The following is a 15,251-nucleotide window of genomic DNA, read 5'->3' on the forward strand; positions in this document are numbered from 1 at the left end:
GATTAAACTCTCATGCAAAAATCAGACTGCTATTTATCACCAAATGGGAGTTTTAATGAGTGGAACATGTAGAATACATCAAATGACAGGAATTATGACAGGTGATAAATAGCAGTCTGATTTTTGCATGAGAGTTTAATTTCTGTTCGGACAGTTTAAGTCTGTTCTGTCGGACAAAATAAATGTGCCGTTTTCGTGGTCTGACCGTTCCAAATTTTTAACCTGTTCCACAATTAAAACTGCCCCTGTTACAGTGTTACCATATATCAAAGTTTATCCGACTAGACACCCTTTAGCTATTAACAAATTTTCAGCTTGCTATTAATCAACTTTTTTTTCATACGCGGGATCCAGACCTATTTATTTAATTTAAAAATAAAATAATTGTACCATAGTTTCAAACAAAATTCACAAACATGTGCTTGAAATGTTGATTTCAAACCATATCCCCCCCCCTTTAAACAAAATTAGTAAAGAGTTAAAAATTCGAACATGTTAAGGCAACAAAAAATATTGCGGCCCTCGGTAATAGACCAAAAACATTTTGTGGCCCTTACTAAAAAAAGTTTGCCCACCTGTGCTCTAGACCTAGACGATAATAGTTATTTATGTACCAAGTCAGTAAAGTGACTCTTTATCGAACGAGTTTGATATTATGAGCCGAGCGAGCGTAGCGAGCAAGGCGAATAACAGACGAGTTCGATAAAGAGTCTTTACTGACGTGGTGCATACAAAATTTTATCGCCAATCATAAAAAACATTAACACTTACTTAATTACATCCTTTTAATGAAAAAAGAGTGTGTGTACTTTGTACGCACGAAAGAAGTTATATTTCTATTATCATGGTTTCAACGAAATAAATATATTTTAAACAGTTTTATCGTATTTATATTTAAATAATATACTAATTTTAATACTTAAAGTAAAATACCAAAAATTAAAAATACCGTAATAGTTACGTCATTGTTTATGAAATGTAGCTTCCCGCAGCGAAGTTGATTTTCCCGTAATGAATAGTAGAAAATCTAAATAAATATATTTGCTAACAAATTATCAGTACCTACATATTTATCACCGTCCTATATACAATCGAATTAACAAAAACACCATTTCATACTATAATATACACTGTGTCCGTAAAGTATGGAACAAATTCTTTTTTAGCTAAACAGAGCATTTTAAGAAATAATCCTGAAACACGTCGATTTTTGATTTTAATTTACCGTATTTTAAAATAATATTCTAATATACAGGGTGAATTACTTTCGAGTAATGACGTCACCGTCATTTTTTTTAAATGGAACACCCCCATTTTGTCTCAATTTTCGGATTACTCTAGCTGAGCTGATTCCAAAAATTTGTCACATCTTGATTCAAATTGGTACAGGGTGGACAAAAATACAATAGCTTTGTGTGTGTTCATAAAGTAACGCGTTAGTTAAATTAACAATATTATCAAAAATACTTATTGTATTTTTCATATTTTAATTAACTTTTGATTTTAATTAATTTTTGATATTGTTTAATTTAATATTTTAATTTAATATCAAAAATTAATTAAAATTTAATATTATGAGCACACACAAAACTATTGTATTTTTGTCCACCCTGTACCAGTTTGAATCAACATGTGATACATTTTTGGAATCAGCTCAGCTAGAGTAATCCGAAAATTGAGACAAAATGGGGGTGTTCCATTTAAAAAAAATGACGGTGACGTCATTACTTAAAATTAATTCACCCTGTATATTAGAATATTATTTTAAAATACGGTAAATTAAAATCAAAAATCGACGTGTTTCAGGATTATTTCATAAAATACTCTGTTTAGCTAAAAAAGAATTTGTTCCATACTTTACGGACACAGTGTATATTTACATTAATACGAAACTTAAAGGATTTAAGAATTCTTTTACATTTACACGAAATAAACATTTCGTATGACAGTGACAGTAATGACAGAAGGCTCTTGAATGATGGCTGATTTCGATGTTTTATCGATAGTTGTTAGGTATCAATATTGAATACGTAATTACTAAATCTGTAAAATTTTGATTTATGTTTTATAAATATATTTGCAAAATACTACAGCATTTCATTTTCTGACATAAATTTAATTAATAATAACGTAAATTTTGTACAATATTTTTAATAATTAAAGTAAATAAATTTTAAGGTCACTCAAATAAATAATCGATTACTGCCATCGACCACTTACATTCAATCTCAGTTTATTTTGATTAATCGCGGCAGGTAAAGTAAAATTCTTCTTTCAGTACAATAAAGTGTTACTTTACTGCCGCAAATGGCGGCAAATGAGTACAATAATGAATGACTTTAGTGACGGTTGGCGATAAAATTATATTATCGTCACAAGTATATTATATCTGAGTTCATTCCCATTCTTTTCTTAATCTCTATTCTATCGCTTTTTGTTAGTCTGCTGATTCTCCTTAGGAATCCCATCTCTGTCGCTCTTATTTTGTTTTTGGATTTCTTATTCATAAATTTTTTCACCCATAAGTTAGGATGTTTTTTGTCATGATGTTACATATTTTTCTTTTTGTTTTTATACTGACAATGACGTTCCTAGAGATTGCAATTGCTGGATCCAGCATCCAGCAGACCGTGCTGGATCCAGCAGCGCGGATCCGCAAACATTTCAAATTCTAAATAAGTTACTTAATGTCTTCATTAGCCTCTTTATTCAAAGCCGTGAGTCGGCAACTTGCCATTCTATGAAGCTAGCAGTAGCTCAGTATGCTGAAAAGCTTCTACAGCCTAAAAGTTTGCATCGATAAAGCGTTGATAGACATTGATTTTGAGATAAATTCTCTGCTGGCGAATGGTCAATAATCAATGAGTTGATCGCCACTTTTTAACAGGTGAAACTGGCTATAAAAGCTCTTTGCAGATGAGAGTTGACTTTGATAACGGCCGACACAACCATGAAATTTGCCTTAGACAAACTAAATAGCCAGGACTCTAGCCTTAGTGCCGATAAATCTGAAGCACTACGCAACAGAATCGCTTAATGGTGCCTCTCTGAAATTATGGGTACATTAGTGGACTTACAAAATCCAAAAGAGTATGGCGAAGGCCTAAACAATCCTGGTTATTTCCTCATGCCGAAAAAGAATGCAATGCGACAAGAGATGAAACATTTGTTGAGTCGTATAAATAAACAAGTGATTGTGGAAACAGTGGAAGAGGACATATTGGAAGTAGATGGGCCAACTAATCCGGAGACCGTGAATTTTACTGGAACAAGAACTTAACATTGAATTGAAACGAGAAAGAGGAAACTTTTATAACCAAAAAAAAACTGATTCTCAAAAATATTTTGGAAAAGGAAATGACCATTTATGAGACCGAAGGAGTGAAAGGCGATCATTTGTCCATGGTCTGTGACTATTTAATGATCTTAAAACCGACCAGTATAGAGGCCGAAAGGGCTTTCTCGGCAACCAGCTGTATGTGCAGTTCTGTGCGCAGTAGGTTAGGCCTATGTTTTTTAAGGTCTCACTTCTAAAAAAAACTAAATAATTCATGTTTCTGTTGTTTAGAAATTTAGAATACAGACAAAAAAACATTGAAATCGTGTTTTTATTTTGATTCCACATTTTGCTGGATCCGCGCTGGATCCAGCTGGATTCGGGCTAATCTTGCAAGAATCCAGCTGGATTGAAAATGCTGCTGGATTGCAATCCCTAGACGTTCCTATCCCACAGTAACGGGTTTAATTTCGGTTTGCAGTCTCTTGATTGTCCTGGTCCATTTTTGAAGTTATACTTCTTTACGGGCGTAATGACGGTGAAATTTTATATGGGAAAACCTAGCGACCGGGCGCATGCGCATTATAACTTTGTTCTGATTGGATGTTCAAATGACATGACAAAAATTATCCAATATGGCAGCTGTGGGACTGTGGTTTGGTTATTCGCGGTGTGCAAGTACTTGGAAAGGGAAACGAGAAACGACCGTGCGCGAGTCGCGGAGAAATATTGCAACTATCTTAAATAATTCATATTGTCAATTGAAATTGTCAAATTGACGTATATTTCATACCTTCTGTCATTGACGCAGAAAAATTATATATTGCTCCACAATATTGATATGATATGCAATTATTATATAAAGGTAAATTTAATTAATTGTATTTTGCTTGCAGTACTGCATTTTAATAACTGATTTTATTTACTACATACAATTGTTTACGTTTGCTAAACATAACCTGCATCTTATTTTTTCTTCTTATTATTTTTTTGGACTATGGTCTTGACAATTATCCAGCAACCAGGACTAATATAATTGGCCAATATAATTAAAAGTGCGAATAAAAGTACAGAGCGTAGAAATAGAGGTCGCTTTGCCGAACTTGCACGGTCCCAATAATGTATGCTTGTTGCGTTTTAAAATTTGTAGGAAGAGAAACAACAAACAAAAAGTTAGTTAATGGTTATACTGCCTTTTTAAATAGTTTTCATATTATATTTTTGGACTTATTTACATAGAAGAGATGATTGTTGCATGCCAATGTGAAAGCTCATCAAACTGTGACTAGTATGAGAGCCGCAGATCTCGCTTATTCAAAGCTAAAGAATTTTTCACTGGTAAGTGTTTTATAAATAGTTGATCAAATTTTGTTATGATATTTGAACATAGCCACTTTGCACGACGCAAGTGATTGCGAAATTTATTAGTCGTTATACGGGCTCCGATACCTACCTTGAACCTACCAAAATACATAAGTAGTATGTAATACTTTTATTTACATAATTTGATTACCATCAAAATTTCTATCAATATTCACCTAATATATTGTTTTCTTACTCTATGTTTTGTTGTATTTTTTCAATTCTAAATCATTTCAATTCAAAATCAAAAAAAATTTAATTTACATAAGTTAAAAATGTCAAAAGGTTAATCTGTTTAGTTAGACGATCTTCGCACATAATGACAAGCTGTCTCTGTGGCGAAGTTTTAATGCGAGTGAATCCCAATATAACGCAAATACCAGCCGCGTGGTAAGTTGGTTCAAATCCCAATAGAAACTTTTATTTTTTTATTTTTTTATACATTTTATGATTGTAAGTATATTTATTATATAATTTTATTTTCAGAAAATACGTATTTAGTTAAAAAATTTTCCGACAATTAATGTTCAGAAATCATTTGTGGCATTTTTAATGTGTTTGTGTGTGTTTTATTTTTTTATTATTTTAATTTTTGGCACTGTTTTAATAAAAATGTTTAAGAAGTAGTAAGTATAAATTAATTTAATATTTAAATAAAATATAAATAAAAAGTATATTAATTTCGTTTATAATCATATAATCATATAATAGAAGTATAACTTCTTACGTGCGTACAAAGTACACACACATTCTTTTTTTATATCTTCTGCAGTTGTTCCTTTGTTTATTATTATGAAATCTAAATACTTCTTGTACTTTGATTTGTTTACATTTGTTCATTTCCAACTGTTTTATTTCTATATTTTCCGTTAGATATTCAGTTATATTTAGGTTTATTTCCTTTCCATTCTTTGTATATAGCATGGTATAGTTAGATCCAAACCCAGACATCCAAAGTGAAAGTTATCCTCCAACACCAAATTGTTCTATATGGTCCATATAATGTTAAGAAAAAAGCCACACCATTTTGAGCGTCGGGTTTGGGGGAGAGGGGGGAGAAATCTGCAAATTCGTAGTTTTTTACGTTTTTCGTCAATATTTCTAAAACTACGCGGTTTAGCATGAACAACCTTCTACACAAAATTGTTCTACATTAAATTTGAAATAAAAAAGCCCCTATGCATAACCCTTCTAAAATGAACGGTTCCAAGGTTACGGAGGTAGTATAGTATAATTGGTCCAAAAAAGGCCTAACCCAGACATCCAAAGTAAAAGTTTTTCTTCAACACCAATTTGTTCTATATGGTCCACATATTGTTCAGTAAAAGGTTACACCATTTTGAGCGTCCGGTTTGGGGGGGGGGGGAGATGTGGGAGTAGTCAGTAAATTAGTAGTCTTTTTACGTTTTTGTCAATATTTCTAAAACTAAGCTTTAGCGTAAGGAATGTTCTATAGAAAAATATTCTACATAAAATTTAAAACAAAAAAAGTTTTATATATAATTGTTATAAAATCAACGGTTCCAGAGTTACGGAGTGTGAAAAGTGGAGGTTTTCGATACTTTTTATATTTACCGATTTCTCCCCCCTCTCCCCCCCCCCCAAACCCGACGCTCAAAATGGTGTGACATTTTTCTGAACATTATATGGACCAGATAGAACAATTTGGTGTTGGAGGATAACTTTCACTTTGGATGTCTGGGTTTTTGGTATAGTTATATCATAAATATTGCTCAAAAAATATAAAAAGTATCGAAAACCTCGACATTTCACCCTCCGTAACTCTGGAACCGTTGATTTTATAACAATTATGTGTAGAATATTTTTTGTTTTAAATTTCATATAGAAACATTTTTGTATATAACATTGTTCACGTTAAAGCATAGTTTTAGAAATATTGAAGAAAAACTTAAAAAAAAAAACTACTAATTTATCGGCTTCTCTCCCATCTCCCTCCCAAACCGGACGCTTAAAATGGTGTAACTTTTTACTGAACAATATGTGGACCATATAGAACATTTTGGTGTTGGAGGAAAACTTTTACTTTGGATTTTTGGGTTAGGCCTTTTTTTGGACCAGTTATACTATACTACCTCCGTAACTTTGGAACCATTCATTTTAGAAAGATTATGCATAGGGCCTTTTTTATTTCAAATTTATTGTAGAACAATTTTGTATAGAAGGTTGTTCATGATAAACCGCATAGTTTTAGAAATATTGGCGAAAAACTTAAAAAACTACGATTTTACCAATTTCTCCCCCTCTCCCCCCCAAAACCGACGCTCAAAATGGAGTGACTTTTTTATGGACATTGTATGGACCATATAGAACAATTTGGTGTTGAAGGATAACTTTCACTTTGGATGTCTGGGTTGTGCCATCTTTTGGATCAACTATACTATACTAATATTCCTGTTCCAGTTTTCTCATCCTCAAGCTGAGGTCATCTTCGTCTTGTGCGATCATTATTTGGTCATCAGCAAAACTTAGGATATATACTAGGTATCCATTCCTACTGGTATGCCCATTCCTCTCACTTTCTTTTCTGATCTGGAGTAGCCTTGTAGCCTCTGTCGCCTGGAATGGACTGCATATCCTATTTTCCATTTTGATAGCTACTTTGTTATTCTTCTAAAGTGCTTTGACTGCTTTTATTAGTATTCGTGGAACTTCGATGTCTTCCATTGTTTCCCATTAAGATCCTTCTTAACCCATTCGCTGCCCATCGAAGAGGATGGAACTCGGCTAGCAGCCATTTTAAGATCTATATTCTATATTAATATTATACTTTCAGGCAATATTCTCATAGCAGCAGGAGTGGTTGCTTATTTGGGACCTTTTACAATGCAGTTTAGGCAAAAACAGATAGAAAGTTGGACATCAACTCTAAATGGCTTTGGTGTAGTATGCTCTAGCGATTTTCAGCTGACTGCAGTCTTGGGAGAACCAGTGATGATAAGAGCGTGGAATATTTTTGGCTTGCCCACAGATATGTTTAGCGTGGACAATGGAATTATTATTTCGTAAGTTTTTCAAGTTAGTGTAAATAGTTAGGTACAGCTGGTTCCTAAAAAAACTGATACGACTCTTAAGTAAGATTTAATCATTTTGAGCAGTGTATGATTGGTCTGACATATTATATTTATTATGACAGACAAATAATAAAATAAACAAACAAACAGCCATTTTGTGAGGTTGAAGTTATCTGACAGTAAGATTTGGCAGTGACAGTGACAGTATGTAAATAATAAGTATTTATCCTTCAAAATATAATAACTTAAATATAATTAAACTCATATTCATTGAATCACACCTCATCAAAAGCTTTTTACAAAACCATAGTCAGCGATTTTGATATGGCTTAGAGCAAGACTACATCAAGATCGCCTATAAATCGTGCTGGTAATTGCCTTGCAGCGAGACCAAAAACAAAAAGAAGAAGAAGAAGAAAGTACACTGCTCAATTTTCTACAAAATACGCTTTAAGAGTCGTATCGGTTTTTTTTGGAACCAGCTGTACATAGTTTTTGTTACAGTTCATAGATATTACTGATTAAATTAAATAAGGGTTATGACATTTTTTGTAATAAACCGCGTAAAAAACACATTTTCGATTAATTATTGTACAATAGAGGCATGTACATCATCATTAACCCATATGCGTCCACTGCTGGACATATATGTCCCTCAGCTCTTTCCATCTGTCTCTGTTTTGTGCGGCTTGCATCCAGTTACCGATAACATGGTTTAGATCGTCGGTTCATCTGATTGGTGGGCGTCCTCTGCTCCATAGTGCTTATTCTCGTGGCCTCCACTCGACAATACGTTTTGTCCATCGGCTGTCTGACAATCTGGCGACGGGTCCTGCCCAATTCCACTTTAGCGACGCGATTTTTCCTACAGCGTCTGTTGTTTTTTTGTTCTATGACATATTTATTCATTTGAGATTCGGTCCCTCAGGGAGACACCCAACATCTGGCGCTCCATAGCCCTCTGAGTTATGCGAATCTTGTTCACTACCTTTTTTGTGAGTGTTAATGTTTCCGCTCCATAAGTGAGTACAGACAACACACACTGGTCAAAGATTTTCCTTTTCTGGCATATGGGTAAGTCCGATTTAAATACATAGTTCAGTTTACCAAACGCTGCCCAGGCTAATCCGCTGGATCTTTGTGGGGAGCCTGCACATCTGGTTATCTCTTCCCAACTGAATTTCATGTCCCAAGTACTTATAAGATACAGTCTGCTCAATATACATTCCACCAACAACAATATTACGATTTAGCATTAGATTAGTCATTATTTGCATCTTAACGCTATAATTTGTTCAACATTATTATTGCATCGTCCTGAGTTTCTTTCCATTTACATTGGTACCATATTCGTGCAGATCTGCATTCTTAAAAGTATGTTCTGAAAGGGTTGTGAATAGCTTTGGTAAGATGGTGTCTCCTTGCCGTACTCCTCGCTGTATACAGAATTTATTTTTTTGTACATAAATATGTGAAATTTTTAGTATAATTTTAGAGTTTTGTGGACTTTTTTTATTTTTATTTATTTATTGTTTATACATATGACCTGGCCTCTAGTGACTAATCCAGGTCGTTTTTCCTGATGGGATTAGATATTTTTATATTTTTACATTTTTTACTAAATTACTAAATCTATTTTTACAATTTATTAATTAATTTGCCATAATCTATTAATTTTATGTTTTAAATTTCTTACAATTTTTAATTTTTTTGTTTAACTTATTTTTTAATTTCTCTTATATTTTTTGACCTTTATTAATTTATAATTTACTATATTTATTAATATATTTTACTAGCAGCCTCTACCCAGAACGTGAAGTGTAGCTCTTCATGCCTAGGCGGAGCCTGCTAGTATTTTCTTTTTCTATAAATCTAAAAACTATAACATAATTAAAATTAATATTAAATTTCAACAAATATACATTTAACAAATCTAAATAAACAATATACATTTGTTAAAATATTTTTGGTACCATCAACTCCCTTCTAAGTTATAAAGACAGTCCCTCTATTTTCAGAAGAGAGTTGGTAGTCTTTTTTTTAAATTTAAATCAATTTAATTTGTTTTTAATTATATATTCAATTCAAGGATTCTCCAGAGATTTGTGGACTGTATGTTTGAAGGTTTTTGCTAGTTCAAGGGAGATTAGGGAGGGATTATAATATACAGGCAATATTAAGTTTATAAAAATCCTACCCAAGTCACTGTTTCACCACTAGTCCTGTCGCCAGGGGGGGTACAACGGCCTCCTTAATTCAGATGGACTTACCCAAGTTTTTTTTATATATTTTGACCCGTAGAATACGAATTTTTTGGGTAACAGTTGATCCGGATGTCGATAAGATTGTTATAGACAAAGAACTTGAGGAATTACATAACAGCGATTTCTCGCAAAACAAAACATCTTTTTGTATTTTTTGGGTCATTTTAAGCAAAAAATATTTCTACAAGTTTTTTCGTAGAATGCATAGTTTTCGAGATAAACGCGGTTGAACTTTCAAAAAATCGAAAAATTGCAATTTTTGAACCCAAATAACTTTTGATTAAAAAATAAAGTAGCAATTCTGCTTACCGCATTTGAAAGTTTAAGTCAAATTATATCGGTTTTGATTATTTTCATTGCTAAAAATTAATTTTTTTATTGTTAAAATAATCTATAAACACATAGTGTTTCCCGTGCCTAATACATGCGTTTTAACGTATGCTACGTAGAAATTGCCTCGCTTGCACTCGTAGCTACTCTACCTACTCGTTCGATTTTAAATGAGAAATCATTGAAAACATCACTCACATACTAGGTGTTTGTAGCTTTGTTTAACAATAAAATAATAAATTTCTAGCAATGAAAATAATCAAAACCGATATAATTTGACTTAAACTTTCAAATGCGGTAAGCAGAATTGCTACTTTATTTTTTAATCAAAAGTTATTCGGGTTCAAAAATTACAATTTTTCGATTTTTTGAAAGTTCAACCGCGGTTATCTCGTAAACTATGCATTCTACGAAAAAACTTGTAGGAATATTTTTTGCTTAAAATAACCCAAAAAATACAAAAAGATGTTTTGTTTTGCGAGAAATCGCTGTTATGTAATTCCTCAAGTTCTTTGTCTATAACAATCTTATCGACATCCGGATCAACTGTTACCCAAAAAATTCGTATTCTGCGGGTCAAAATATATAAAAAAAACTTGGGTAAGTCCATCTGAATTATGGAGGCCGTTGTACCCCCCCTGGCGACAGGACTACACTTCTCGTACGAGGTATAATTGTTTTTAGCGGATTAGCGGTTTGTCTATATCGTATTAGCATTCTAGTCTACTGCACAGAGAGAACACGCGTTTGTTCAGCGATAGTTGAACCCAGAAAAAGGTTTGCGTACTTAGAGAGATGTATGCCTTCGATGGATAATAATCAAGATATGCTCGTAGCATTCGGAGGCGAAGACAAGAGAGTTAGGCCGTCCGCACATGGGGCGACGCTCGAACTACTCGACTCGATTCCAGTCACGTAGGTCTCTCCCAGCCAGTAAAGTTCCTTCGTTTTGGCATTGAGCTACGTACACGGAGCGTTTAGGATTTCAAATCTCCTCATCTTGTACGACTCTCGTCGCTTGCGATCCGTAGTGCACGAGAAAGTTCGAGTGAGACGCACGTTTTCAGTCATAATAGGTAGTTTATTTTATTTCCTTCGTTTTTTGTTGTTTTTTGCGCTGAATGAAATTTTACTTTTATTTAAAGATCGGTGCTTGTTATGTTCGTTGATTGTAGTACTACCTAATAACTTTGTGGAAATATATTGTTTGTAATATAAAATTCTGAAAACATTGAACTTCTGTTTCTAAGTGCTTAATATAAAATTCGTTGGGGTAGTAGAAAAATGTCCTCAGTGTAATGCTCATTGTATTCAAATTATACTAAAAATGTAACAATACCGTACTTTTCATAGATCGAAATAGTCGTTTTGGTTGATATATAAAAAATGCGTTCTTCCTGGTTGGAAGATATGAGCAAACTAAATCGACTAGTGTGCGGAGAGCAATCGCTTGTGCCGCAGGGTTCGTACAAGACGAGCAAGACGCGCGAACTTCAAGACGTGTCTTCGATCGACCCATGTGCGGACTTCCTTAGTCTTTCGTTTTTAGTTCACAAATGTCAAAAGCAAAATGTCTGTACTTGGATAGGGATGAAACTAGGTAGTAGAAACTTTGTTCAGGGTTGGCGTAGGAATTATTTAAAATTAAGGATTGTAGTTATGGGTTTAATACAGTAAAAAATACAAGAATATTATTTGATAAAGATATCAAGTAAAAATATAAAATAAGTGAAAAATTGAACAATGATATTAGTCTTCCTCTTTTTCTTCTATCTTCATTTTGAGACGCAGTGTATATATAATACTATGTTTTCTCATCGTAGTAATGCCAGAAGATACCCTTTAATGATAGATCCTCAAGGACAGGCTAATAAATGGATAAAAAACATGGAAAAGTCCAAAAATTTAGCAATCATCAGACTTAACCAGGCTGACTATGTTAGAATATTGGAGAACGCTATTCAGTTTGGACAGCCGGTAAGCACAAAACTTTTAATATTCTTTTTAAGACATCTTATTTTTGAAACCACATGAGTAGTAGGGTTCCTTGGCTAGTACTGATTATTCTTGGGCATTCCCATCGTAGTTAGCTTGTGACAAGAGTATAGATGTAAATTCTGTTGATTTCTGGATTATTTGTTATAGTTTATCTGCTGCAAATAAGCTTCTGACATTCCACGTAGCAATTTTGTATACATTATCAAGCTGACACCGGGAATTCCTTGAATGGCAAGTAGTGCAAGGGCTGTTTGTTTTGGTTCTTCCAACATGACAAGAAAAAAAATCTACGGACGAACGTCCAGAGGAATATCATTCGGTAGTTTCCTTTCCTCTGTTCCAGTCCTCTAACTGTTCCAGTCTCACCTACGGTATTCTAGTAAGAAGTCGCTTTTAGGATCATTTGCTTTGCTCCTAATCCTAGTTCTGGTAATCGCCTTTCACTAGGTTGTTTATATCCCATTCCTAGCAACAGGGTTGCCACTTCCATTGAATTAACTGTGCCAAATAATATATTTTCCACCTTCAGCATCTTTGTGGTCTTCACCCGTATCCCAGGATAAGAGGGTCGTGTTATGCCCCACTTGCTTTATTGGAGATTATTTTTATAACATTGGCTTGATATCTTAGGTGCTTCTGGAAAACATTGGTGAAGAGATGGATCCAGTTCTGGAACCGGTTCTAGCCCAGCAAATATTCAAACAGGGAGGTGCGTTATGCATCAAACTGGGTGACTCCGTCGTTGAATACAGCAAAGACTTTAAGTAAGCCATACATAATTTAGAATAAAACACCATTTTGTAAATAAATTGACAAATTTTTAGGTTATACATCACGACCAAGCTGAGAAATCCTCATTATCTACCAGAAGTAGCTGTGAAAGTCACTTTGGTTAATTTTATGATCACCAATGTAGGTCTGGAGGATCAACTGCTTGGAATTACTGTTGCTAAAGAACGGCCTGACTTGGAATCTGAAAAGAATGCGTTAATTATACAGGGAGCCGAAAATAAAAAGTAAGTTTCTATAATAATTGGATAAGCATATCGCACTAACGCAATATATCTACCTTATATTCTTGAAGATTCTCATCTTGCTTTTGTCTTCGCTTTTTGAACTGTGAATTGTAAACATGCTCCAAGTTGTTCGTCACCATATCGCATGCTAAATTCGAAATCATTTGTCTCTTCTGCGGCTATGGTTTGAAACACATGCAAGACATCCCCTCAAAGAGTAGGTAATAGTCAGGTTTATAGACTTTTCTTTCCGGGAACAACCATTTGCTCTTGCAGCTGATTCGAACTATTTTATGTATTTACCATGACCATTTTTCCGTCCAAAGTTTGGACACGAACAGAATCCACACCCTTGTGTAATGTGAAGCCACGAGCCACGGCTCCTTGTGGGAGCTCCTTGTGGCTCTTCACATTACATTTCGTCTGGTCGTCTTTTATCTCCATTATAATTAGTCGAATCCCTTTGTCTGCTGTCCCTGATTTCTCCATATTCTTTTCAATGTCTTTCAGTTTCTGTTCCCAGGGAGAAATCTTTCGAACATCAGAAGAAACTGTTGAAATCGACCAAATCACAGAATCATGCTTGTCGTCAAATACATAAGTTTCTGCATAAAAACTCTCTTCTTTCAGGGTGACCTTCAGCCGTTGCACTAATTCAGGCTTTTCCTCAACAGAATTTAGTTATGTAGCGTTCAGTTTCTGTCACAAATAGTTTACTTTTAAATATATTTTGTACCACTCTTCGAAACGTTCCCAGAACACCTGTAGCTCGAATTGTTGATTTAGCGTGTATCATGTTAAATCGGGGGCATAGCAAGGGCTTAGCGTAAAAATATATTCGCATATTATGTCTTACAATATCGCACTTTGGAGAAGTGCAACACATCTTAGAAAACTGTTTGTAGCACAGAAACGAATAATTCTTAATTAATTTTTAATTTGTTTTGCAGACATACTCGATCATTTTAATATTAATTGTTTAATCGACTTTATCAATATTTGGTGCATATATCTACTTAAAGTTTACATTACCCATATCATTTCTCATTTATACAATAATAATAATTTTATTAGGGTAATAAGTCAGCCGTTTAAGTTGTTATTGATATTTATGGCAATTCCATATCTAAAATAGAGAATGCTCTGTCTACTTTTTTAAAGATTGATTAGAATTTTGAAAGATTTTTTAAACAAAATATTGTCTACTTTTTTAAAGATCGTTAAAGGAGATAGAAGACAAAATCCTGCTGGTATTGAGTACTTCTCAGGGTAACATTTTAGAAGACGAAACAGCAGTACAAATCTTGAGTTCGTCCAAAACTCTGGCTAATGATATCGCAGCCAAGCAAGCAGTAGCAGAAGTCACCGAAAGGCAGATAGATAAAGCTAGATTGGAGTACACACCAATAGCAGCACATGCGACAATTTTATTCTTCTCGATAGGTATGCTCAGATATTTTTTATACTTTTTAATTTTTTTATTTTTGTTTTATTTTTAATTTTTTTTAAATTATTTTAATTTTTTAATTTTTTTCCTATTTTTATTTATTTTTATGCTCAGATATTATACAGGGTGTAACAAAAATACAGGTCATAAATTTAATCACATATTCTGGGATCTAAAATAGTTCGATTGAACCTAACTTACCTTAGTACAAATGTGCACATAAAAAAGTTACAGCCCTTTGAAGTTACAAAATGAAAATCGATTTTTTCCAATATGTCGAAAACTATTGGAGATTTTTTATTGAAAATGAACATGTGGCATTCTTATGGCAGTAGTATCTTAAGAAAAAATTATAATGAGATTTAGATACCCCATAAATATTTTATGGGGGTTTTGTTCCTTTAAACACCCCCAAACTTTTGTGTACGTTCCAATTTAATTATTATTGTAGTACCATTAGTTAAAGACAATGCTTTAAAAACTTCTTTGCCTCTTAGTCCTTTTTCGAAAAGTCAGTATTTATCG

General features: G+C 33.5%; 1 protein-coding gene across 1 annotated transcript in view; it reads left to right on the forward strand.

The window, feature by feature from the left end:
- Window positions 1-15,251, forward strand: part of LOC114332199 (dynein axonemal heavy chain 7) — a 251,128-nt gene that overhangs the window by 173,065 nt on the left and 62,812 nt on the right. Inside the window, exons 44-48 of the mRNA XM_028281947.2 lie at window positions 7,434-7,662; window positions 12,089-12,242; window positions 12,894-13,027; window positions 13,088-13,279; window positions 14,496-14,722. Coding sequence (XP_028137748.2) covers window positions 7,434-7,662; window positions 12,089-12,242; window positions 12,894-13,027; window positions 13,088-13,279; window positions 14,496-14,722 — 936 coding nt within the window. The remainder of the gene's footprint in view (window positions 1-7,433; window positions 7,663-12,088; window positions 12,243-12,893; window positions 13,028-13,087; window positions 13,280-14,495; window positions 14,723-15,251) is intronic.

The sequence above is a fragment of the Diabrotica virgifera genome, chromosome 6, assembly GCF_917563875.1.
Source record: "Diabrotica virgifera virgifera chromosome 6, PGI_DIABVI_V3a".
Lineage (NCBI taxonomy): Eukaryota > Metazoa > Arthropoda > Insecta > Coleoptera > Chrysomelidae > Diabrotica > Diabrotica virgifera.